The sequence below is a fragment of the Nomascus leucogenys genome, chromosome 5 (assembly GCF_006542625.1).
Source record: "Nomascus leucogenys isolate Asia chromosome 5, Asia_NLE_v1, whole genome shotgun sequence".
Classification (NCBI taxonomy): Eukaryota; Metazoa; Chordata; class Mammalia; order Primates; family Hylobatidae; genus Nomascus; species Nomascus leucogenys.
The window spans coordinates 56,333,469-56,360,021 of NC_044385.1; the positions used below are offsets into that span (position 1 = coordinate 56,333,469).

Here is a 26,553-nt window from a genome sequence, read left to right on the forward strand (position 1 = left end):
GCAGCCTTGTCCTGGTGGTGGAAGGCCCAGGAGGCTGTGCTGAGCCACCCCATCCTCTCCCGGGCAGGCAGGCTGCGTGGATGGTTAGCAGCTTGTCGCTGGTGTGGATGGAGTTAAACCTTTTCGGGGACTATTTACTCCTGATCCTAAGTGACAGCTTGGGGAGGGAGAGTCACGTGGCCCTGAAATCCCCGGGGGAGCCGATGGAGCATGCCCAGCTGCCTCTGCCTGGGAAAGATGCTGGATCCTGCAGTAACCACAACAGCATCCTCTCCCTGCGCCAGGGACCTGCCAGCCGGAGAGATGACTGATTAGATCAGATTAGATCCGGAGCCCCGCTCTGCAGAAGGGGGCCCCAGGGGCGGGGGAGGAGGACCCCAGCTGGCCTGAGCTGGGGGGAGGGGTGCCTTGGGGCTCGCAGAGTTAGAGCTTTCCAGCGCGGGGATCACACCTCAGAAGCCGGTGAGTCTGTTTTCATGCATCACATAGATGAGGTGGGAGGAGGAAGGCTGGGCTCTGGTCAGGGCTGGCAGCTGCCTGTCTGCCGCGTGAGCCTGGGCTGCTTGCACTGCGGAGCACTGGCTTCCCCATCCCTCATCCTTGGCAGCCTTACTTGGGGATCATGGATGCTGAGAATGCTAATTATAGCCCTCCCTGTGCCCCCACCCCCACCTCCAGAGTCCCCTGTCGGGGCTGATGCTGTTTAAGTTGATTACATTTGAATTGCATCTCCTGGATGAGGGCAGCATTGGGGCTGGCAGCTTCCTAGGGTCCAGCAGGGTCCTCCAAGCAGGCTAGCACAGAGAGGCCAGCCCACCCTCCCTTTAATCTTGCCAGCAGGAAGGAGAGATGGAGGGGGTCCAGGGTCAGGCTCAGGTCAGCCCCAGGGACTCACCTTCCTCAGCGTGGGGAGGGGTCAGGGTGTGTATCATTCTTATGGGTCAGAGGTTGGGTAGAAGGGTGACGGAGGCTCTTGGATTCCAATTCCTAGGAGGCATCTGAGCTCTGGGGGTCTCAGATTTAGTGGGGAGCTCTTGAAGGAGTTGGAGCCTGGTGGAGGGGGGCAGGGAATGAGGGGATGGTGTTTATAATGATGGGACCGGGCTGCAGCCAGCTAAGAGCCTCGAGGTATTGTGTGAGGAGTCTGAGGAAAGGAGGACAGTTGGGGGACTGGCCAGAGAAGGGTAAGGAGGGCTACAGTGGAAGCGGAGGGAAGCGGGGTGAGACAGGAAAGTGGCGGGGGCGGGGGAGAAGGGAGAAGAAGGGAGAAGAGGCTCCTGGGAAATGCTCTTTGAGACAACAGGCCAGCCAGGGCAGGGAAGGGGGCTGTGGAGCCTGGGAGAGCAGAGATGGAGAACCAGGATAGAGGGAGAGCCATCCCTGGGGCACAGGGGTGGGGAGGGAGAGCTGCAGGAGGGTGGAAGGTGGTGGGGAGGAGGCTGGAACTCAGAGCTGGTGTCAGAGGAGGTTGCAGCCTTCAGGGATTGGAGGCTCTTCCCAAAGCCCTGTAGACCCTTTACCGCCAATCTGATCACTTGAGTGGTGCATTCTGCTGAGGGTCTCCTGCATGGTGGGGCAGGGTCCTGGCTGGCAGGTATCTGAGCCTGAGCCCACTGTCTGGGCAGGTGCGGGGGCACTGCGGGCACTTGCCCTACAAATCTCCCAAATCCTGCCTTCCAGGCCACCCTGGAAGAGTATGAAACTGAGGAGGGCTCCTGTGGCTAGGATGGTTCAGTCACCAGCTTTCACCCTGAGCAGCTGCATTTTAGCTTCCGCAGGACATGAGCAGACCCTGCTGGTGGAGGGGAGGTGGGAGCGGCTAGGCTGGCGCCTGTCTCCAGGTTGGGGTGGCAGGAGGGGCTGAGGGCGCCCCGCCTGGCACTGCCACTGGGCTTTCCTTATGGAAACAAGCAGATTTCTGTGTCTCCGCACAAGGGCACAGAGTGCCGAGCCACAGATATGAATTATTAAAAGTCCTTGGTTTTCCAATCAGCGGTGAGGTGATAAATGTGTTAGCACTGGTGTGTAATTAATCCTGGCGGGCTGCTGCACACAGGCTGTAGACAATGGGGGTCCCCCCCCTTTTTTTTTTTTGCTGGGCTAGGCTTCTTTTCCTCCTTCCTAGGAAGGTGATGGTGCAGGACGCATTACACAGATAATTACTTTCAATGTGTCTGCCTGGATTATTGAGTTGGATTATTCCTGCTTGTAAATGAAATAATTACTGATCCCTCAGTCAGTGAGGGAGGCAGCCACCTTGGCTCCCGGGCTGACATCAGAGCCCCACCTTGCCCAGGCCCAGCCTGCAGCCTTGGGCTCCCAGAGTGAGCTCTCTTGGCCCAGGGGACTGGCCTAGGCCAGAGTGAAGAAGCTGCAACAGCAGATGGGAGCATGGTGTCAACTGGTGCTGAACAGGCTGCGGTTCTGTTCTCTGAGCCAATTTCCTCATCATCTTCCTCACTGCCTGTTGTGAATTTGATGAGGTCATTGGCACTGGTCTTGGCGCACCCATGGGGCCCCCCAGAGGAAGGTTGGAGCTGGGCCTCACAAGAGAGCTGCAGGATTCGCACTCCCCTGACCTCTGGGGTGAGGCGAAGGGGCTCTGGAAGCCAGGGCTTAATGAGGGGACTTTAGCAGGCCAGTCTCCAAACGCTTAAAGCACATTCAGAGAGGAAAAAACGACTATATTTTGGGAAACATTTAGAGTAACTGGGAGCAGAAGGAAAAGAAGTTGAGGGTAGGCTGAGTGGAAGCCTTCCCTTGGCCATCTCTCTGTTCAGGGGGCTCCTGCTCAGCACTCACAACCTGCAGACGCCCCTCAGAGACTATCTAGTCCAGACTCCCTCCACATCCAGATGAGCCTTCCTCAGCCTCCCTGACAGAAGCAGCAGCCTCACTTGGATAATTTCAGTGACAGGGAGCTCATTACCTCACAAGGCAGCTTCCTCTGTGGCTGGAACATTCTTCTATGTTGAATCAAAATCTACCGATTTCTAAGTTCCACCCTCTGGTTCTGATGCTTTGAAGCTGTGCAGAACGAGTCACCTCTCTCTTTTACATGGTGATAAAAATAGTTTTCTTTTGATTAAAATAGTATATAATAGTCAGTGTGTGGATGTAATATATTTCACACGGTCATTTCTATATTGGACATTTAGGTTGTTACCTTATTTTCCTTTTACAGATAGCACAAGAGGAACATTTTTGTTCATAAGGCTCTTTCTGTGTTTTGGGTGACTTAGGATAAATTCCAAGGCATAGAATTAACGTGATGAAGGGTATACATTAAAATAATTACTATTCTGTGAGTATAAAAGTAATACATTGTCATTTAAAAATGTAGAAAAACCTAAAGAAAAGTCAAGAATTACCCATAGGTTTGATATATAATTTTAATTTTGATATATTTGTACTTTTATGAATTCATGCTTGAATATATGTCTAGATTTATTATCACAATACATATATATATCATTAAAATCTTGGCCCAGATGTGTATTATTGTCACTTAAACAGAAAGCATTTTTTCATATTATTAAATATTCTTTAACAGCATTATTATTATTATTATTCTTTGAGACAGGGCCTTGTTCTGTTGTCCAGGCTGGAGTGCTGTGGTGCAATCTCTGTTCACTGCAGTCTCGACCTCCTGGGCTCAAGCGATCCTCCTACCTCAGCTTCCCAAGTGGCTGGGTCTACAGGTGCATGTCACCATACCAGGCTAATTTTATGTATTTTTGATAGAGTTGGCCATGTTGGCCAGGCTGGTCTTGAACTCCTGGGCTCAAGTGATCCACCCACGTCGGCCTCCCAAAGTGCTGGGATTACAGGCGTGAACCACCACACCTGGCCTTTACAGCATCATTTTAAAGTGGCTGCTTCATATTTCATTATATACCTTTTCAATTTATTTGTTGATTTGACCCCTATGTTAAACTAGGTATTTCTAATTTTCTACTTTTATAAACAAGGCTACAATGAACATATAAATATCCGAATCTTCACACATATCAATACTTTTTTCCCTTAGGTTGCATTTCTAGAAGTGACATTGCTACATTATTAAAATATTTTGCCAAATTCCTTGTTCAAAAGCACTAATTTACATTCCTGGCAGCTGTGTCTGCGAATGGATTTTTGTGCCATGAGCATCAACATTGAGTATTACAACTTTTTCGTGGTTTTCATTTGTTGTTTCAATCCATCTGTTTGACTGGGAGTGAGACATACAATTTTTAAAAAGAGACTTATCAAATGTGATGTTGTCCATATTAATAACAATGCAATATGTAATATGTCCATGTAATAAACATATTTGTGTGTTCGAGTCTTTGGCTTTTCTTAAAAGGCAGTGTGTGCAGTCATTAAGATCACAGTTGGCCAGGCACAGCGGCTCATGCCTGTAATCCCAGCACTTTGGGAGGCCGAAGCAGGCGGATTACTTGAGGCCAGGAGTTTGAGACCAGCCTGGTCAACAAGGTGAAACCTCATCTCTATTAAAAATATAAAAATTAGCTAAGTGTGGTGCTGGGTTCCTGTAATCCCACCTACCTGGGAGGCTGAGGCAGGAGAATCGATTGAACCCCGGAAGCGGAGGTTGCAGTGAGCCGAGATCATGCCACTGTACTCCAGCCCGGGTGACAGAGCAAGACTCTGTCTCAAAACAAACAAGAGCAAAACTCTGTCTCAAAACAAACAAACAAACAAAACATATCATTTACCAGTGATACGATGCTCACCGTGGCTTTACCGCTCTGTGCCTCAGTTTCTCCATTTGTAAAATGAAGATAATGCTGCCTATCTCATAACCTTCTTGTGAAGATAAATGAGGTTACATATGCAAGCATATAGAATCCTGCTGAGCAGAATAAGTGATAAATGTGTTTGTTATTATTACCTTGTTGATTTGCATGAGAAACATAGATATCTGAAGATAGGTATCATCGTCTCTCTCCCTCCAAGCCCTCCCAAGTCTCCTTGTTCAAGGCTAAATGCCCCTGTTCCTCCAAAGACCCTCAAGTTCTTTCTTGAGCTTTCCTGGGGCCCCCACATGAACTGTGGCCTTACTGGCACAGAATGTGGTGAGGGGGCCACACACATGCCCAGGGCTGCCACTTCCTCCAGGAGAATCCCCTGGAATGGCACACTTGCTGGGGGCTTCCTCTGGCAGGGGCATGGATGAAGGGAGATGGGCCTCTAATGTCTCCTGGCTTATAGGATACTCCACTGGAGCTGGTACTCCTGCAGCCCCTGTCTGCACCCCTGCATGGCCATGTGCACATATTGTCTTGATTTCTCCCTTGTCAAATCTACCCAGCATTTCTCATTCCCATGAGACCTCTTTGCACTTTCTAAAGTAGCGCAAGCTTATCTGATCAACTAATTATGATCCATATGTTAGCTCCTGCTGTGGTCATGGAGAGAAGGCTCATCTGGAATTTGAAGATGTGGGTTCAAATCCTGACCCAAGTAGTAGCCATATGATTTGCAGAAGTTACTTAATCCTTCTGAGCTTTCACTTCCTAGCCTGAGAACTGGGGTTAGTATCACTACCACCTACCTAGCTGATACCTAGGTGAGTAATGTACATGGAAGTGCTTTGTAAACTGAGAATAATCACACAAATGTCAGTTACTGAACATCATATTTCAGAAGGCAAGGCTTTAACTCAAAGACCAGACGGGTGCTGAGGTGGATTGGTGAGAAATGTGTTTAGGGTAGCTGGTATTCAGGGATACTGTCAAGTCCTCCCAGGTCACCCCCTTAATCTCTGTAGAGGACTGGTCCTCACTGTGTGAATTCAGGAAATAGAGCTGGAGGTGCCAGTGCTGATCTGATAAACATGCATCAGTGCTGAGGCTTCAGGGTCGCTGGTCCACCCTGGTTTCAGCTATGTCTTCCTCGGGTTAGTTGGAGTTCCATTTCTGCAGTGAGATGGCCTAGGGCCCTCTTTAAGGAGGAGGTGAGGTCCCTCCTTAGCTCTGACCTCATTGTGTCCACCCAGTCTGGCTCCTCACGCCCTGAGAAGAACAGGCAGCTATAACTGCAGGTGCCAATTTGTTTTTAATTAGCCAAATGCTTGCAATTAGCCTCTTAAATTCTACCTAGCCTCAGGTGGTGCGGTCATTGTTCTGGTTTTGCTTGGTTCCTGGGACCACATGAGCAGCAATGGGCTATCCAGGGACTGGATCCAGGCTATCCAGCAATCCTGCTAACCTCACTTGAAACCGAGACTGTCTCACTGGGGAATTGAAGGGGATCGGAGCAGGGAAGAAAAACCTGCTTTGGTGGGGTGGTGCGGGTGGGAGTGTGGTGATAGAGGCGTAGTGCTGAGACCTGTTCAAATGACAAGTGAGGTCTAGAACCCAGGGTTCCTCCTCCTAACCCAATGCTCTTCCCCTTCTGAGCCTCAGTATCCTCATCTCTAAAATGGGAATAATAATTCCCATCCTGCCCTCATCACCAAGGATCAAATGAGTTAGTGTAGGAAGTAGGTGTGAATACAAAGCAATGTGACCTGAAAGTCCATGATCACATCATATGTGAAAGCTCTTTAAAGTTCTTCATATGCTCCCGGTGGCCCTGGCCACTGCTTCTTGGACTCTGACCTTCTCAGTCACTTCTCTACTGTCCAGTAATTCCTGACTCCATTGTCTTCTAATCCTGCCAACTCTCCCCCCAACTATGAGTGATTAGAGGGCAGTACTTAGCACATAGTAGGTGCTCAACAAATGTTGGTTGGATATATGAAGCTTTGTATGGGAGGGTTAGGCCCCAAGGAGCACGCACAGAGAAACACTCATGAGAAAGCCTTGGATGGGGGCAGTGGTGGGGAATTTATTCCCTGTTCTCCTCAGCCTTGCCTCTCACTCCACTGTACTTCTTCAAGGCAAGAGATGGCCTGATTTGTCTTATTTGTATCTGTGATATTTCACGCAGAGCCAGGCACAAAATGGTTGGTAACTGCTTTTTGATTGGCTGAGTGAATGAGACAGGGTGATGTGGTAGAGACAGCATGGAATTAAGTGGTGGGTAGAACTTGGGAGCCTGGCCTTACCATTTTCTTTAGGTACATATTTACTGCATGCTCCTTATGTACCAGGCAGGTACTAGGCTGCAAAAATGAATTTTTATTTTTATTTATTTATTTTTGAGATGGGGTCTCACTCTGTCCCCCAGGCTGGAATGCAGTGGCACGATCATAGCTCACTGTAGTCTCCACCTCCTAGGCTCATGCAGTCCTCCCACCTCAGCCTCCTGAGTAGCTGGGACCACAGGCATGTGCCACCACACTTGGCTAATTATTTTAGTTTTTGTAGAGACAGAGTCTCACTTTGTTTCCCAGGCCAGTCTTAAACTCCTGGGCTCAAGTGATCCTCCTGCCTCGGCCTCCCAAAGTATTGGGACTATAGGAGTGAGCCACTGTGCCCAGTCAAAAATAAATTTTTAAACTCACAGTCTTGTAAGGGAGCAGATGAGTGAGCAAACGACCATGCTGTATATGATAGAGACATATGCTACATATGTTGGTGGCCAAAAAAGAAAAGGACAGACTCTCCTAGGAAGTTCCTCAAGGCAGGAACCTTAAGCCAGGTCTCAGCTTCAGAAAACTACTTAACCTCTCTGGGTCTCTGTTTCCTAAGCTATCCTGTTAGGAGACTGAAGTCTCCGCAGCGGCGAGGAGGAAATGAAATAAAATAATATGAAGAAAACATGTGGCACTGGATAGTCTTTTTTTTCTTTTTTCTTTTCTTTTTTTTTTTTTTTTTGAGACGGAGTCTTGCTCTGTGGCCCAGGCTGGAGTGCAGTGGTGCGATCTCGGCTCACTGCAACCTCTGCCTCCCAGGTTCAAGCAATTCTCCTGCCTCAGCCTCCTGAGTAGCTGGGATTACAAGGCATGCGCCACCATGCCGGGCTAATTTTTGTATTTTTAGTAGAGATGGGGTTTCACCATGTTGGCCAGGCTGGTCTCAAATTCCTGGCCTCAAGTGATCTGCCTGCCTTGGCCTCCGGAAGTGCTGGGGGTTACAGGTGTGAGCCACCACACCTGGCCTAAATAATATATATATTTTTTGAGACAAAGTCTCACTCTGTCACCCAGGCTGGAGTGCAGTGGCGAGATCTCGGCTCACTGCAACCTCTGCCTCCCGGGTTCAAACGATTCTCCTGCCTCAGCCTCCTGAGTAGTTGGGATTACAGACATGCACCACCATGCCGGGCTAATTTTTGTATTTTTAGTAGAGATGAGTTTTTACCATGTTGGGCATGGTGAAACTTAATAACTTAATAAAAGTTCAAAATGTCACCTTGAAGCCAGGCCTGGGATTGGTTGGTGGGGGGAGCTTGGGGAGGGCAGGAGCTGAAGGAATTCCAGGAAGCTGGTCCATACACAGCCTCACCCTCTCTCTGCTGGTTAGTACCTGTGCAGCCTTGAGTAAGTCCCTCACCTTCTGTAAGTCTCAGGCACTCTATCTGTGAAGTGAGGATAATACGCTTGTTGTATGACTCAATTGAGAAACTTCACACAAGTCACCTACAACATGCTAGGCACATAGTAAGTACTAGAAAATATTAGCTCTTCCTTATGATTTTTACCACCATATTTCACAGAGAGACCACATCTGCACGCTGACACACGCATGTTGCATATGTGTAGACTCCTGGATATGCTCAGGAAGGGCGGAGGGTGAGAGGGCCTGGGGTTAGGCTGAATGACAGCTGGCTGCTGCTCAGTCTGAGAAGACTTCCTGGAGGTGAGGCGACCGGAACTCTGTAGAGAAGGTGGGAGGGGTCAGGTTCGTCTTGGGTGATGGAACTGGGGAGTTCGGCTTGTGGTTCATGCCCAAGTTGGGGGAGCCTGCTTCATGGAAAACATGTCAAAGGGAAAGGTGGCCCCTGACAGCAGGAACTTAGTTATCTCAGGCACGTAGGCCACCTCCCCCCACCACACCGCACTCCCCCTGCCTGGGCCAGTCCTGCCAGCAGCATCCCAGCTGCTTGGTAGCCCGGCTGGTCCCCTGACCTTCCTAAGCAAGGCAGCCTGGCGGCCATGCTGGGTTGCTGTGGTAACTGGCGGCCTCCCAGCTGGGTTGCCCGGGTAACCGGTTAGCTGGCGTTCGGAGAGGAGGGTGGTGAGCTGGGGGAAGTCAGCCTCAAAAGAGGCAGAGAAGGACAAGGGCTGGACAAGGAGGAAGACAGATCCCAGATGCCCCCAGCACAGCCCTCTCCTCTCTCCCTCATGGGACTGGGAAAGCCAGAAAAAGGCAGGTAGGAAAGAATGTTGTGCTGTTTCCGACCCTTTGTGTGTATGTTTTGCAGTGTGAGTCGTCTTGGCCCTCATGGGACGTTTAGGGGATTTGACAGGGCGGCTCAGGAGCTAACCCTGGCAGTGATAAAACCAGGGGCCATCCAAACCAAGACGTCAGTCCTGGTCCTCCCCCCGCCCCCATCTCCCAGACAATTTTACCTCTTTAAGCTTTGATTTCTTCATCTGTAAAATGGAGGGAACTTGGACTTCCAGCGCTCACATTTGGGGGCAGTGCCTGGCACTGTCAGCGGTGGGTTTCCTTCCTCTCCTTCCGTAGTGATTTTTGACTTGGTGGCTGCTTTCCAGCCTGTGAACAGCTTGCACTAGAGGCCAACACTGCTCTGAGCCCAGCCCTGCAGAGGGGATGGTGGTGGGATGGTTGGAATTCTTGAGAAATTAGAGACATGGCTCTTACCTCAAGGAGTTTACCAGCTCACTCTGCTGAGGGCAGAACGCAAGTTACACAGGTGGGAACATCTGCAAGAGCAAGAAAGGTTTTTTGTTTTTGTTTTTGTGTTTGAGACACGGTCTTACTCTGTCACCCATGCTGGAGTGTCCTGGTGACATCATAGCTCATTGCAGCCTCGACCTCCCTGGCTCAAGCCATCCTCCCACTTCAGCCTCCCAAGGAGCTGGGACTACAGGTGCTCACCACTGTGCCCAGCTAATTTTTGTATTTTTTGGTAGAGACGGTTTCACCATGTTGTCCAGGCTGGTCTTGAACTTCTGGGCTCAAGTGATCCATCTGCCTCAGCTTCCCAAAGTGCTGGGATTACAATGAGCCACTGCACCTGGCCAGAATGTTTTAAAAGGAAGACATCGAAATTTTTGACTGTAACCAGTAGAAATACATTCCAGGAGCACATGCGTGTTACCCTTACTGTAAGTGGTGCATGTCATATTGCGGTCTTGTCTGGCCTATACATATTTATTTTTAAAGATAGTCTTCATCATTCAGCTTGCTTTCACACTCACAGATGAGTCACTTCTTTCAGTGAAACACTGAGACAGCGTGCACACTAAGGCTCTTCAGGTATGTATAGGCCCTCCCACTGCTCTCACCTTCCGGGTGCCGTCACCTAGAGGATCTTCGCCACTCTGATCTATGAAGTCACCGAGATGCAGAAGTCTCATGACTTGCCTAGGGCCAGAGGCAGCAAGTCCTGGAACCAAGGCTCAAGCTGGGTCTCTGTTGCTCAGGTCCACAGCCCACCCCAACGCCTGCTGAATCTGCTGCCCAGTTTTATTCCTGCCGTGAGGAGAACTCAAGGATTCTTTTCTTTTCTTTTTTTTTGAGATGGAGTCCTGCTCTGTTGCCCAGGCTGGAGTGCAGTGGTGTAATCTTGGCTCACTGCAACCTCTGGCTCCTGGGTTCAAGTGATTCTCCTGCCTCAGCCTCCCAAGTAGCTGGGATTACAGGCACACACCACCATGCCCAGCTAATTTTTTTGTACTTTTAGTAGAGATGGGGTTTCGCCATATTGGCCAGGCTGGTCTCAAACTCCTGACCTCAGGTGATCCACCCTCCTCGGACTCCCAAAATGCTGGGATCATAGGCATGAGCCACTGCACCCAGCCAAGAACTCAAGGATTCTTATAGGGAGAGAAACAGAGATCTCAAGATCCAAACAGATCCCAGGTGTCTGTCCTGGCCCCCTTAAAATTGAGGGCCTGGAGCCAGGCCCAGAGCTCAGGCTCCTCTTGTCTGCTGTCTTGGGGACTGCAGAGGCTGGGACTGAGGAGAGCTGTGAAAAGAGAAGGCCAAGCTTGAAGCAGTCTGGGTGTTCCCTCCGTGTCTGAGGGGAGTCAGCCGGGAAGGATGGGTGGGGCTAGCTGCGTGGGCTGAAGCTAACCCCTCCCGACAAGCTGTTCTGGCTGCCAAGCGACTGGACCTCACTGTGAGGGCAGACTTGGTGTGGGGGGCCCAGGCCATGCCTAGAGGCCTCAGGCTTCCGGGAGGTTTTTTGACAGGAAAGCCTTAAACCAGTCCCCAGAGAAGCCTGTTTCTCATTGTCTATCTCCCGTCTGACAATGTAGATGACAGACAGCAGGAGGTCTGCCAAGTGTGGCCTTGAGCACAGGCTAAGGTCAGCAGGGTCGGGGAGGCAGCAGGTGGAGGGGGGCGCGGTTTGGCACCTGGTGGCTGAGGTTGGGAGTGCCTGGTGCGAGAGGGACGTGAGTGGCTGTGGAATACCCAGGCTGAATGCTGACCCTATAAATATTTATTGTGATAAAATAAAGAAAAGGCCTGGAATAAGAAGCAGGAGCGAATGAAGGAATTCACACTGCTCAGTTCCATTTTCAGCCGTGCTGTGTGAATTTAGCCTGTGTGTCCATCTCTCAGGACCGGGTTGGTTTGTGTGGGGTTCAGTAGCTGGTACCATTCCTTCCCTTCCCACATGGACTTTGCTCTTTGCAAACAGAAGAACAGGAAAGGCATTTATGGCTGGGAGATATTTCCTTGCTGTTTGGGTGTATTCTCTTTTCAGCTTCAAGCCACCCGACCTGCCCTGTGTTGAAGGGAGGGCTGAGGGGTGGCTGATGGCTGAATTAGGGCCCGTGGCTTGGGGAGGAGGTTGCAGAGGGTCAAGAAGCTTCAGCTCTAGCTGTGTCCTTGTCTCTCTAGGCTTCTTGTTAATTTACTCAGCACCCACTGCTTTAAGCAGCATTTCCAGCTGTAAAAATGAGAGCAGTCAGAAGGTATCTTGTCCAGGCTCTTGATTTGGTATTTACGGCTCTTGGTGCCTCTGTAACATGTGGTGTTACAGGCCAGGGTGAGGGTGGTGGGTGTGTGCAACTAGGAATTCCGCTGAAATTCAAGTGGGATGTACGTTTCTAGCTCCAGCTGGGTGAGTAGAGGCTGGGGAGATGGTGGATTTCTGCAAAGGAGAATCAGTACTTCAGATTGGTACCAGCCAGCAAGGAGAGCATGCCCAGTGCTTCAGGAAGAACTGATTTACACTATGAAGTTGGATGAGTATCTTTCTTGTAGGAACCCCTAATCACTGCATCCATATACTCTGCCATCTACCCACTCAATATACTCTATTCTCCCAGCTTGTCCAGGGTGACCTTTGATTGCCTTGGAAGAGTCTATTTCTGAGATGGTGGGTCACTTACCCATGGCCACATTGAGAAGTGAGGGAGGAATCAGAATTAGAATTTATGGATGTTTCCATGTTTCCTGCTGAGCCATCTTCTTGCCCCTCGTGTGACCCAACTGTGAGTGTGGGTGTGTATTAACCAGTAAGAGAAATAGAGGTATGGGGGATGTGGTTATTTATTTGACTCCACTTTGTCATGGCTCCCGCTGTGGTCATGGCTCATTTGTGGTGGCTCAGAGCTGCCCAGCTGGCCACCCCTCCCCAGGTGCCCAGACCCGTGTTCTGGAAGAGGCAGGTGGTAGATGCTGCCTCCTCTAGGGGGGGTGAGAGTGAGAGTGTTTGCTGCTCTCATGTTCCCATGCATACAGAGAGGGCCTGTCAGCTGCTCTAGGTATAATCGAGGGGGCCGTCAGACAGTGCAGAAATCTAGTCACAAATCAGCCGAGGCAGGGCTTAGAGGCAGAGCTAGGGTGGAGGGAGAATCAGAGACCACACCCAGTGCCAGTAGTCTTCCTTGCTCCCTGCTGCCCACTTGTGATTGAGGAGGGGGCTATCCAATGGGGCAGCACCTCTTCTCGGAGCCATAGCTTCCCTTTGCAGAATAGGCCTTCTCCGAATCCAGAAACCAAGTGTCCCCACTTAAAGCCAGCTTAACCATCTCGTGGTGGCTAGCAGGGTGAGCTTCACTCATTCTCTTCTTTTCTCTGTACTCCTCTCCACACCTTTCTGCTCTTCCTTGCTATCCCTGTAACAGGGGTCACTTTTCTTGTGTGTGTTCAGATGTGAGCGTGGAAAGCAATTGGGAAGTTGGGTGAGCTGATTTTCTTCAGGGCTTCTGGTCTCTTACCATTAAGATCAAGTGACTCAGCAGAGAAAGGAGGGTTTGCTCCAGTGGTTTTGTTGGGGGGAACCTGCTCTGGGGTCGAGGGGAGCAGAACATAGTGTGGAGGAAGAGGGGACAGGAGGAGTCGTTGTTGGCCCTGCTGTTCTTTTCAGGAAATGCTAGAGTGCGCCTCCACCAGCTCTCTAGTACTTGTGCTGTGGGTGAGGCTGAACCCAGGTCACAGTGCATGTGGGCGCTGAGGGAGGGTAACGGTGAGATCCTGTGACATCTGCCTCATGGTGGCATCCAGACCTGAGGGGGGCGGGAAGAAGAGAACCTGAGACCTCTGGAAGAGTGGCACAGCAGAGATGGGGAGTGTGGAGAGGGTTCTCAGTGGAAAGAAACCTCAAAGGGAGTGGGGCCGGGGGCTGAGCAAGGAAGCCTGGGTTGGCAGGCATAGGGGAAGCTCAGGCACCTTCTAATGGGCTGTGTGTGGTCAAGCTGTCCTGGCTTCCTTGTTAGGAAAGTCTGCAGGGAGGGGGTAGAGTGGTAAGGATGGAGACAGAGAGTGTCTAGACCTCAGGAAGGACTTTTTTGTATCAAAATAGAAAGCATCCCAATCGGGCCCAGTGTCTTCCGGATTTGGTGTTGTCAGAACCAAGGCCAAAGCCATCAACACTTATACTTATTAAGTTATATTTTTAAAAGTGTCCTTTAATTGGCTGAATCAGCCAGTTGGAAATAGAAGTTGTTCTGAAATATTCCATCCACATATGTCTTTCTCACCGATAAATGTGTATCTCCCCACGGCAATTAACATAATGTCTTGAAAGAGTTGGTGCTCGGTAAGTCGCCTTCCCCACCTTCCCCAGGCTTTATGCTTGGGGCGGGGGCGACATAGGAGGGATAAGGTGCGGGAACTCCAGTTATGATGGAGCTCTCACACCCACATCTTTTCCTGGGCTAGATTTCAGCTTGTTTCTCCACCTTCTGGCTCAGAGCCAGGATCCCTGCTTCCCAGTCACTGGCTGAAGGATTGGCAGGATGGGGTTGGATCACATCTTGTCTGTCCTTTTCTGCTTTCCTCCTTGGAGATGTTGCTTTGTCACTCACTTCTGGGGCACCCTGATAATATGGATGAGGTACTGGTCTGCAGTATAATTTGGGTTAGAAAACACGGAACCTCTTTTATACTTTTTATAATTGACTCTATATATTTTTAAATATTTCTTTTTTTTTTTTTTGAGATGGAGTCTCACTCTGTCACCCAGGCTGGAGTGCAGTGGCACAATCTCGGCTGACTGCAACCTCCGCCTCCCGGGTTCAAGCAATTCTCCTGCCTCAGCCTCTGGAGCAGCTGGGGTTACAGGTGTGCTCCACCACGTCCAGCTTATTTTTGTATTTTTAGTAGAGATGAGGTTTCACCATGTTGGCCAGGCTGGTCTTCAACTCCTGAGCGTGAATGATCCACCTGCCTAGGCCTCCCAAAGTGCTAGGATTACAGGCGTGAGCCACCAAGCCCGGCCTTAAATGTTTCTTTTTGAGAAGGAGCGGGCTATTTTCAGCCGGCTTAGAGGAGTTTATCACTCCCACAAGAACCTCAGGAGAGAACGGGTCAGGGAAGAGCGAGGTGTCAGCAGCAACAGCTCATTTACATATTTTCTGCAACTCTTCCCTTGGCTCAAATTGCAGGCATCCTGGCCAAGTTTCTTTATTTTTTCGAGACAGGGTCTTGCTGCATTGCCCATGCTGGTCTCAAACTCCTGGGCTTAAGCTATCCTCCTGCCACAGCCTCCTGAGTAGCTGGGATTATAGGCACGCACCACTGAGCCTGGCTCTGGCCAAGTTTTAGTCTGGGCATTACTGTCACTTTCTCTCCATCACACACACCAAAGTCAGCGGCAAGTCTGGGCTTAATGTAGCTCATTATAGACACTGTGCTCCTGGTGTCAGAGTCTATTTTTCCAGATGGAATGACCAGGATCGGGGAGGGACTGAGAGTCTCAGCCTTGAAAGTAATCTTTTACTTGGTCAGCTTTTCTCCCATATAGCAGGTGCCTTTCTAGTGTCTCGGGCACATGGTCAGGCCAGCCACTGCTTGAAAGCCCCCAGTGACTAGGAGCACTGCCCTGTGAAGTAGCTTTTTCTATTGTTATGGACAGTTTCAACTTGTATCATTCCTTAATGTTGAGCTTAAGTTTCCTTCTAACTTCCACACGGTGGTACCAGTTTAACATCCTGGCCATCCTTTTCGGGGCTCACTTGTTTGTCATTGTTTCAAGAGTCAGGCAAGTATGGGGAAAGCATATAACCCAGTGGGGAAGATACGGGGTCTGTCATCTGCCTGCCTGGGTTTGCACCTGGCTTCCCACTCACCAGCTGTGTGACCCTGGTTATAATCCTTAACCTCTCTGAGCCTTGGTTTACTCATCTGTAAAATGTGAGTGATGATAGTACTTACCTCATAGAGTTGTCTAGAGGGTTAAATACATTAATACATGTAAAAAGCTTGGAACAGTGCCTGGCAACCAAAGGCAATTCAGTACATGGTAGCTTTTAATCTCTCTTGAAATAAATCGTCTGGAATTGAACACAATACTCTAGACGTGGTCTGTTCCATGGGACCCTGATGCCCTCAAACTTGATGATATATTTCTATTATGTCAGACTGAATTTGCAAATCGCTGGTGTTTAAATTGAGCTCATTGTACTGAAGCCCGCAGGTTATTTTCCCACGGACAGCTGTCAGGCTTAGATCTCCCCTTTGCTGCATAAAAGATGTGATCTGAGTTAGAGGGAAGGTCAGGGTCAAGGGGAGCCCAAAGCCTCCCCTCACGTTGGTTCCAAGCACACATGAACTCTCATTGATGCAGTCGCGTCCTTTTTATAATGCTGTTCCGCGATCTGGCGTTCTATTTGGAAAATCTCTTGACCCACACTGGGCTGAAATAAAATTCCCTCCCCATGGGTCTTTTCTTTCTTTCGGTGGGTCTCTTTTATTCTTCTTTGCTCATTCGTTGCATTTGCTTATCAGGTGAGCTGAGCACTTACTGTTGGGAACTTCCTTACCTCCAACTCTAGCTCCTCTACTTCTCCAAGTTCCCAGGCTGTAGGGGAAAAGACACAGGTGCCCACAGCATAATCAGAGTGACTGTTTTCACAGACAAACCTCTGGGGCTCTCTAAATCCTTGCTCTTCATGGTCCACTAGCATCTGTATCATCAAGGAGCTTGCTGGAAATGCAGAATCTCAGGCCTCACCCCAACATGCTGAATCAGAATCTATGTTTTAACAAGACCCTCCAGGTGATTCATATGCGCATTAAAAGTGGAGAAGCCTTGCTCTAAGTTATTCAATGTGGAGTAGGAATGCGGAAAGCAAGAAGCCTATCTTTTAAGGCCTTGAAATTAGTCCTACTGATCAGGTTCCTGGAGACATAAAGCTATTTCTGGAATATATGCTCACAAGCTTTTTCTTGGAATGCTCATAATAAAGGTATTTTTTGTTTGTTTTGTTTCGTTTTGTTTTGTTTTGCTATGTTGTCCAGGCTGGTCTTGAACTCCAAGAGCAATTCTCCCAGCTCAGCCTCCCAAGTAGCTGGGACTACAAAGCGTGCACCACTGTGCTCAGCTCATAATGTTTTTATAAAATACTCCTTTTCTTTTTTCTTTTCTTTTTTTTTTTTTTTTGAGACAGAGTTTCATTCTGTCACCCAGGAGGGAGTGCAGTGGCGCAATCTCGGCTCACTTTAACCTCTGCCTCCCAGGCTCAAGTGATCCTCCTGCCTCAGCCTCCCGGGTAGCTGGAATGACAGGCATGTGCCACCACACACGGTTAATTTTTGTATTTTAATGGAGACAGAGTTTCACCATGTTGGCCAGCCTGCTCTTGAACTCCTGACATCAAATGATCTGCCCGCCTCAGCCTTTCAAAGTGCTGGGATTACAAGCATGAGCCACTGCACCCGGCCACTCATGCATTTTAAAAAATATAGATTGTACTTGTGTTTTCCCCATTTTATTAGTAACATACACTTGAGCTCATGTATTTCAAACCACTGGATATGTACAGTTGGTTTAAATGTTTGGTTTTATGTTTCTGATCTACTTTTTTTGGTTAATATTAGGCTATGATTCCAGTATACGGAATCCTGATTCTGCCATCACTGTGTTAGTCATCCCTCTCAGCTTTGTCAGTAGCAAATCTGATAACCATGCCTTCTAAGTCTTTATGCAAATCATGGATGAAAATGTAGACCACAGCAGGATCAAGAACAGATCCCTGTGGTGCACCCTTAGAAGCTCATTCATTTATTTAGCCAGCAATGTTGACTTCCAGAGCTCCATCCCTGCAATCAGATGAACTGGCTATAGCTCCACCCCTGTTCCCTGCTGACCTTTGGCAAGGTATTACTGCAACAGACTCCCAGTTCTTTATCTGTAGCCAAGGAAGTTGGAGTAGTCACCAGCATCCTCTGGGGGTGCTTTAAAGAAATGCATGTTCCTGGGCCCCTACCCTTTTCCCCACAGATCCTGGTTCAGTTGGTCTGTGGTGGGTACCCAACACCAGTATTTTGAAAAAGCCCTCAAAGCAGAGAGCAAAAAGTTCTCTGGGTAATTCTAGTGTGAAGCCAGGATTGAGAACCACTGGACCAGATAATCTCTAACAACCATGATCTGCCTTCCTGATCCAAGAGGATTCCTGGCGGCCTGGTACACGTCTTCTGGGGCCTCTTGTCCTATGGCCTGAGCCCTGCTGGCTGCAGACCACATGATAGGAGAGGGGCCTAGCTGGCTGGTAGAGCACCGTGGCCAGGCACTGGATATGCTGTACAGGACTATAAAGCACCCTGGTTTTCCCCACATCCCTGGGAGAGGAGTTGGGATGCCTCCTATCAGCTGCTCACTCTCCTGCCTATCTTCTCTGGACAAAAGAATCATCTCTGACTTCTCTGAAGTTAGCTCCTTCTCTGTGTTTCTGAGCTTGCTGCTTAACAAAAATAGCCAAAGGCCAGTGTAAGTCTGTTTCGGGGAGTCAGCACCCTGTCTGATTCCTCTCTTTGTCTTCTGTTTCTTTCCTCCCATAACTCTGGAGGCAACAGCACCTCTGAGGCCTTCTCTTGCATCTCTTTCCCTCAATAGACTCCCACAGGCTGAGGACTGCACCACTCCAGAGCCGTAGCAGCTCTCAGGAATGTTGCTGGCCAACGCATCAACACAAAAAGACCTCTCTGACATGGCCCTGGGGGTCAGGGTACCTACTTGCCCAGGTCGGCTCATTTGAGGCAAGACCGGCTTCTACCTTGGGGCTCAGGTTGTTGCTTTGAGCATCGCTTGCCCGCTTCTGGGATATGAGTGTGTCCAGGATGTGTGGTCTCATCTTCTCCCTGCATCTCTGCAGTTGTGCTGGTATGGGAGTGTCTCTGCAGTGGGCCTGTTAATTGGTGCTTCAGCTGGCTGATTGACTCTAATGCGGGTGAACATTTATTTACCCCAGCAGCCGCCTCTCAGACAGCCGTTAATTGCAGGCACGAGAGAGACAATAATTACGGGATAATGGGTGGCTTTTGTGTGAGTCCTTCTCTTCGCACTGTGTCAGCAAACACAGACGGTTTGTTTTCTAACGTTCAGCTACCCTGCTGGGGAATAACACCCCCCCCTCCCACTCACTCCATCCCTGTCATCCAGTCCACCCTTCCCTTTCCCTGTCCTGGGTGACAGAACATGTTCCAATTTTCCAAAATGTTGTTTCCTTCCAATTCTCATGCAGTCATGACCCCATTTCTTTGATTTGTGAGGTCTAACTCGTACTTTTAAAAAAGTAGTGCTTAATTAACTTTGCCTAAAAATGGGTAAGCAAATGTTAAACTATATGCCTATTCCATGTGCCTCCTGATCTTTGTTAATGTGTTTATATAGTTGTAATTGATGTGTAGCTAGTGTCTTGTGTCATGAATTTCTTTTTTTGTTTAATATTATTTTATACAAACACTCCCAGGTATGATAATGATCTATAAATTTGTCATTTTAAATAGCTGTAAGTAATTCTGTCATGTTGCTCCATTACTGGATTGCTTTTCTCTTGTTACTGAGAATTTGGGTTGTTTCCAATTTGTTGCTATTATGAATAGCTCTGCTATAAATGTCTTTACATGTACTGATTTTCCCCCTAGTTATTTCCCTGGGGGTTCATTGAATTATGAAATTATATTGATCCGGGATCCTGTTGGGAAGAATGGAGGGGCTTGGGGAGCTGGAGGCTACTGGGAGAGTTTAACTGATTCCCTCCTCTCCCTCTCCCAGCACACAATTCCTCTTCTTTTCACCTCTTTTTGCATCCATTTTGAGTATGATCCTTGCCCCAACTTCCCTGGTAACAGCCCAGGTTGGTGAGATGGAGACTTGGTGTTCCGGTTATGTATTGCCGCATAGCAGGCCACCCAAAATGTAGTGGCTGAGAACAAGGGCTGATGCCTGTCTCCCAGGGTTCTCTAGGTTGACTGGGCTTGGGGAGGGGTGGCCCTTGCTTAGGTCATTTCCGGCCATGGCTGTCCTCTGAAGGCTCGACTGGCTGGGCTGCCCGGGAGGCTCCTCACATGTCTGGCAAAGATGCCAGCTGTCATCGGGGAGCTCAGCAGGGCCTGTCAACCTGAGCACCACAAGTGGCCTCTCCACGTGGCTTGGACTTCCCTCAGTGAGGCGGTTGGTTCTAAGAGAGAATGTCTCAAGAGAGCATTCCAGGAGACCCAAGTGGAAACTGCAAGGCTTCTTATGCCCTAGCCTCAGGAGTCACACAGAGTCATGTCCGTTGCATGCTGCTGGTCCAACTGAACCTGCCCAGATGCACGGGGTGGGGAATTGACTCCACTTCCCAATGGGAGGGAACAGCAAAGAATCTGTAGACCTCTTTGGTCTTCCACTCTTAAAGACTGAAAGCATGTATTGGTTAGTAGCCTATGCATCCTACCAGGGCCTGCCTTAGGAGAGGCCATGTGAGAGTCCCTCTCCCCATCCCCTTCATTTCCATAGAAGCAGTCTGCTCCTGTCTTACTTCCATTTACCAAAATCCTGCCCGTTTTCAGAAGTCATCTGATCTCTCAGCCTTCCCTGGTTGCCCACAGGAGCCACAAGGCTCCCTGTCTTTATCTGCCTTTGTCTCACATGGCTCTTCTCACAGTTATTTATGGGCTTGGCTTGCTAGGTTGTAAACTCTTGGAAGGCAAAGACTCTGTCATGTTCTTCTTGTTAATCTTGACACCCCACCCTAAAGACCTAGTAAAGTTCCTGGCATAGAAAAGGGCTTCCATAAATTCCACCTGCTTTCCCCTTTTTCACACGTTTGAGACGGCACTGCCTGTTGAACTAATGAGTTCTTATGAACTAATGACCTTAATGGAGCGGGGGGTGGTGGGAAGAGAACAAGCACTTGCCACACACTTTGTATGTGCACTTAACAGAGCAGGCTAGGAGCTTTACATATATTCTTTTACATTCTTTTACATATGTGGCAGCCACTGGGAAGGGGCTTCCTTGGTAGAGCTGGAAAGTAAGTAGCAGCATTACTATTTTATAGAGGATGGAGTTGAGGTTTGGAAATGTTAAGTAACGTGCACAGTGACATAGTTGGGTCACCTAGTTAGCAAGTCATGGAGCCATAATTCAAACCTAGGTCTTCGGGAATTTAGGGCACATATTCCCTCCTGTACGCTTAACCTCTTGGAACCTCAGTTTCTTCATCTGTAAATGGAGAGAAGAATACTTCATAGGGTTGTTTGGATGAAAAGAAATAAGACTGTAAGCCATCCAGGGCTGTACTTGGCATCGAGTAGGCATTCATTCCCTGTTGCCTGCCATGCCATGGCTTCTTGTTCTCAAGGCTTTGACAAGCACTTTACCCATCTGGCATGCCTTTATGGCTGTCAATGCAGTTGACGGGTTTGCCCTCCTCATCTTTGGGTGTGTGCGTTGTTCACCAGCATACATATGACTACTGTGGTACATGCCTTCCAATTACTCCTCCCCTCCCACTGGAGCACAAGTGAGTCATTTTCCCCGGATTCCCCAGCAAGTGAGAGACCGCCATCTTCTTTGTAACACAGTACAGGCAGCCAGGTCTCCCAGTCACGCCAGAGGCTTCTCCTAGAGCAGCTGAGGCGAGGGATTCCACCCTTCCACATTAATTGCTTTTGTTTGCTCCTTTAAAATTAATTCCAACGAGAGCTCATTAACTCTTTCTTTTTCCTCATCTCATGCTCACTTGTTGTCTTCACTACTCAGTTTTGTTTTCCATTTTTTGGTCTTGCTCTGTCTCAAAGCATATAGGAGCCCCATTCAGAAGGATTCTGCAATGGTGACATCTCGTTGGGTGAGTTAGGATGTAGGCTAGTAAGGAGGTAGCAGCTACTGGGGAGGGGCTTGCTTGGTAGAGCTGGGGAGAGCTATAATTTATGTCTTTTGCTTCCTGATTCCCTTCCTTCTTATTCCTTTGGCTCTGGTCTCCTCGTTCTCTGGCCCGAAGCACTGCCTGGGAAGGGAGGAGCTGGCTGGTTTAGGCGTCCACTAGTCTGGTCTGATCTGTCCCTTCATTCCCCAACTCAGTTTCATCTCCCACTCCCCTGCCTGGCCATTGATATATGGCATAGAGTTGCCAGAATCACAGAAGGCAGAGGAGATTGGATTCTTTCTCTTAACTCTTCTCATACCCTTCCCTCCAAGGGTTCAAACTGAAAAGTCTAGGAGTCCAGAAAGGGATGAGATTTTAAAAACTCTTTCCTCCCTGCCTTCAGGTTCTTCCTTCTTCCCAGTGCTAGTCCTTTGGAGGAGCAGCAGGGCTCAGGGGCAGGCAAAAGGGAAGCCTTCCCAGCAAACTGCCCTGCCAGAGCCTTGGAGGAGGCCTCTTTAGACCTGGCTTTCTTTATTGTTCTGGTACAGCCCTAGCAGGGGACTTGTCACAGGCAGTTGCTAGCTTTTGTGATTCTGTTCCAGTCATTGACTTGGATGCCTGGAGTTTGACAAATCTTCAAGTAAGGAAAAGCATTTCCTGTATCCATGTGAATTTGCAAATATATGTCTTTTGTGCTTACAAGCCCATGGGAGGGTCAGGCAGAGAGGAGGAGGGCAGAATGCAAGCTGGGCAGTATGCAAGTTGGCCTAGTGCATGATCTAAGTATTTTCCCCAGTGTATGTATGTGCATGCACACACACACACACACACACTCACACACACGTGCACACACACACCTCTTTCAGGAGGTCTGCCCTGATGGCCTCAGCTAGAACTAACCTCTCCTTCCACTGAATTCCTGTGGCACCAGTGACTTGTATCACTCACAGCAAATCTATGCTTTCAGTTGTATGGTGGTAGCAGAAGATCATATTGGATAAATAAGTTGGGGCTGGATTATAAAAGGCCTTGCGTTTCAAGCCTCCATCCTGTAGACAGTAGAGAAGCACTGCAGGTTTGTGAGCCAGGGCATGATTGAATTGTCACTTGTGGGAAGCAGGGAGACCAGACCAGAGGTGGAGGCACCCTGTCATCTCAAGGGCAACAGGACTGGGGATGACTTGGTGCAGGTGGGTTGCTGGACCAGTTTAATCTGCGGTCTGAAGGCAGTGTCACGGACAGGGAAGATTGGTTGGTGATGAGGGTTTAAGATGCCACACTGAGAGCTGTTTTGGGGGCTCAGTGGGTGTGGTTGGGGACCTGTGTCTTAGGGTAGAGTTGGTGACTGGAGACAGAAGAAGACCAGATGGAATTAGGTACAGGACCCTTACAAAGCCCTTCTTGACACTAGAGAAGTTCACACTGGGCCACCCCTTATGTAGGGGCATTTGCCCTGGAACGCTTTAGAGGCTTCTCTTAAAGGTGACATGGCAGAATTATTTGCTAGCTATCAAAGTTATTGAGATGAGGTGACAGGGGCTGTGGCAGAGCAGAAGCTATGGGGTCCGGGTCCAAAGACAGGTACAGTTGTGCCCTGCCCATGCCACATGGACACTGTCATCCCCCACAGCCCAGCTCAGAGCAGCTGGCCCTTTCACTCTCCCGGGGCTCAGCATTTACTGCCCAGACAGAAAAGGGGAGGGATGACATGACTCCTTGTCTGTCTGCTTTCTCCCAAGGTCACCTTTGTCTCTGCTTGTCAAAACTGGCATCATCTCCCTGGCACTGCCAGCCCTGGAGCTGGGGGCTGCATGGTGTCCCCTCAATGTCTTCTTGCCTTAACCCAGTTGCTCTCGCAAAGAGCAGGGAGAGGTGCAGCGGCCACTGTGGCATAAAGATGCCTTTGAGAGATGGGATCCCCTTCAGACTCTTCTCTAGCCCTGAAGTGCAGCCTCTCTCCCTGCCCCCTACTCCAAGAGGGGCCTTTCTCTGCTGGGGAAGGAAGGGAGAGACTTGGTCCAAGGGGGCCAGCCTGGCTGTCTATATGTTGAGAGGAGTTGTCTGCAGTGCTGGGCTGAGGCCAAGCTAAACACCCCCCTGCCCAGCTGCCTGAGCCATTCTGCTTTCCTGGATTGGTGGGGAATGGGAGAGATTGTGTATGTGTGTGGGGGGAAGTGGCAGGGGCAGAGGTTTGTTATCTGCAGGTTAACCCTTGGGAGGCCAAGAGGAAGGAAAGCATCCAGTTGGAAAGTGCCGCTGTCTGTTTCTTGGATAGGTGACCTCATCAAGATCAAGTCCTTTAGCGGAAGCTAGGGGATAGGGTGTGGATGGGGAAGGAAGAGACATTGGTCAAAGGGTACAAAGTTTCAGTTAGACAAGGGGAATAAATTCTGGTGATCTGTTACACAGCCTGGTGACTATAGTTAATAATAATATAATAATAAAGTATATTTTTAAATTGCTAAAAGAGTAGGTTTTATTTTATTTTATTTTATTTTTTAACAGAGCCTCATTCTGTCACCCAGGCTGGAGTGCAGTAGTGCAATCTTGGCTCATGTAACCTCCACCTCCTAAGTTCAAGCTATTCTTGTGCCTTATCCTCCCAAGTAGCTGGGATTATAGGTGTGCACTACCGCACCCGGCTAATTTTTGTATTTTCAGTAGAGATGTGGTTTCACCATGTTGGCCAGACTGATCTCGAATTCCTGGCCTCAAGTGGTCCACCCACCCTGACCTCCCAAAGTGCTGGGATGACAGGTGTGGACCACCCACTGCGCCCTGTCAAGAGTAGGTTTTAAATGTTCTCACCACAAAGAAATGATAAATATGCGAAGTGGTAGATATATTAGTTAGCCTAGTTTGATCATTTCACAATGTATACATGTATCAAGCCATCACATTGTACCCCATAAATAGATGCAATCATTATTTATCAATTAGAAAAGAAGACCAAGTTTGGAATGATAGCCCCAGAACCATCCTCCATGGTGATCTTATGGGGAGTGCAAATGTATGTCATATAGGTAATTAGGAAAGTTGTTTGGAGGGTCAGAGTCTTTGACTCCCTCTCTTAGGACAAAGATTTGAGATTTGACTGAGCAGGATACAAAGGCTTTGCATCCCACTCATCTTGTCGCCTCTCCCTGCCACCCTCGACTCTCCCACTGTGATGGAGGGTTAGCTGTGCTGTCTGCCTTCATCCCTTGCCCAGAAGCATGTTCACCACAGGGGAGCTTTTCCAGGCACCTGGACCGAAGCATGTCTGTCCTTACTGCACGTCCATTTCATCCCATCCCAGGACTTTCCCCAGAGCAGGTTCTAGAAATGGGATTCTCTTCCTTGCCACTCCTGCTTTCATATTACCCTTGGCCATTGTGTTCAAGACCTGGGGACAAATAGTGCAAGGCGAGACCTCCTCAGAGCTCCCAACCTCAGAGGGACCTTACCATTTTAAATAGGCTGATTAGGAAAGCTTATTAATGATCAGGAGCACAAAGAATGGATGTTTTTTGTTTTTAAGGGAGTTTTTGCTAATGAAACCTTGGACTGAAGCCACTGAACTTGCCCGGTCTGGAAGTGGGTTGCTAACTGCATAGCCTGAGAAGGAGCTCTCCCCTAGGGCAGCTGGAGAGCAGGGGCCAGGAGGTTCCTCCCAGAGGGCAGGACCTGGGCTGCAGGATTCCGCCTTCCCTGCAGGCTGAGCCTTGGCCTGCTGAAGCGGGTGAGAGAGAGCGCTGAGCTGGAGAGTCAAAGATTTGGGTTCCCAGCTGGCTTTGACACTTCCCTAAGGATGTGTAACTTCAGATCATTCACTGTCCCCTTTGAGCTCTAGCTGTTTAAATCAGCTGAGAAGGAGGGATAATAATATAGTGCTTCCTTTGGGTTATGTGAAGCTGCAATGAAAAATAGTCAATGTGTGTAAAACGCTATGCAAATGTCAGAGATTATTATTAATATTGTTACTGTTCTTAGGAGAGGCGGAGAACTGGAGTCCTGGGTTTGAGCTATACTTTCACTTGGAAGTTTCTGCAGCCCATAGCTTCCTCCCCAGGAGAGTAAAGAAGGGGCCTTTGGGGTGGGAATTGCCTGCTCCTCCAAGCCACTTTGCTTTGGGCGAAGCCCTGGAGGGTTAGAGAAACCCTAGTCATCCTACGAACAGAAATCCCAGGGCCAGATCATTCCTCCCTGCCCCTGTCCCTTCCTTCCCCTTCTTCCTCACTCTGTTCACTCAGCCAGTTTTCATTTCCCTCCTGGTGGAGCTGGGGGCCTCTGGCTCACCTGGGCAGGGTGCCCGAGGCCTGGGGGCCTGGGTCTTCTCTGGCTTGGTTGTCGTTTGCCTTATCCTCATTTGGCAGAGGCATTGCAGAGCCTAACAGAAACCTGCCTTCTCCTCCCTAGGTGGGGCAGGAACTTTCGTTTATGATAATGATACTCTGCATTTATAGAGTCTTTTCTGCTGAGAGCTCAAAGCACTTTTCCTTCTATGCACACTCTCATCTTTCTGGAAGTGCAGGCTGAGGGAAAGAATCACAGTGACTTTATAACTGAGGCTTGGAGGCACTGAGTAGCTTGCCTTAGGTCATGCAGCCAGCAAATGGCAGAGCCAGGGTTTGAGTTTCAGAGTTGGGACTGCTGCCGGGATTAGTCTTGAGGTCCCTTGACTTTCAGCGAGGGACTTGTTGGCTTGTTTGCTTAGTGCCTAAAGAGTGAGGACTGGGTCAGATGCGGTGGCTCACGCCTGTCATCCCAGCACTTTGGGAGGCCAAAGTGGGTGGATCACAAGGTCAAGAGTTCAAGACCAGCCTGGCCAACATGTTGAAACCCCATCTCTACTAAAATTACAAAAATTAGCTGGGCATGGTGGCCTATTCCTGTAATCCCAAATACTCAGGAGACTGAGGCAGGAGAATTGCTTGAACCGGGACGTGGGAAGCGGA

General features: G+C 49.2%; 1 protein-coding gene across 4 annotated transcripts in view; it reads left to right on the top strand.

Annotated features, from left to right (window-relative positions):
- The first annotated feature begins 223 nt into the window (after window positions 1-223).
- PLEKHA6 (pleckstrin homology domain containing A6) overlaps window positions 224-26,553 on the top strand; it is a 139,825-nt gene continuing 113,495 nt past the window's right edge. For 2 of the 4 annotated variants that reach the window (XM_030813174.1, XM_030813178.1), the window contains exon 1: window positions 224-462. Coding sequence is in view for 1 of the 4 variants with exons in the window: in XM_030813162.1 (XP_030669022.1) it covers window positions 9,206-9,267 (62 nt within the window). In the remaining 3 variants the exon portion in view is untranslated. Of the gene's footprint in view, window positions 463-9,125; window positions 9,268-11,362; window positions 11,395-26,553 lie in introns of those variants that run through there. The other 2 variants (XM_030813162.1, XM_030813163.1) reach the window with 2 other exon arrangements.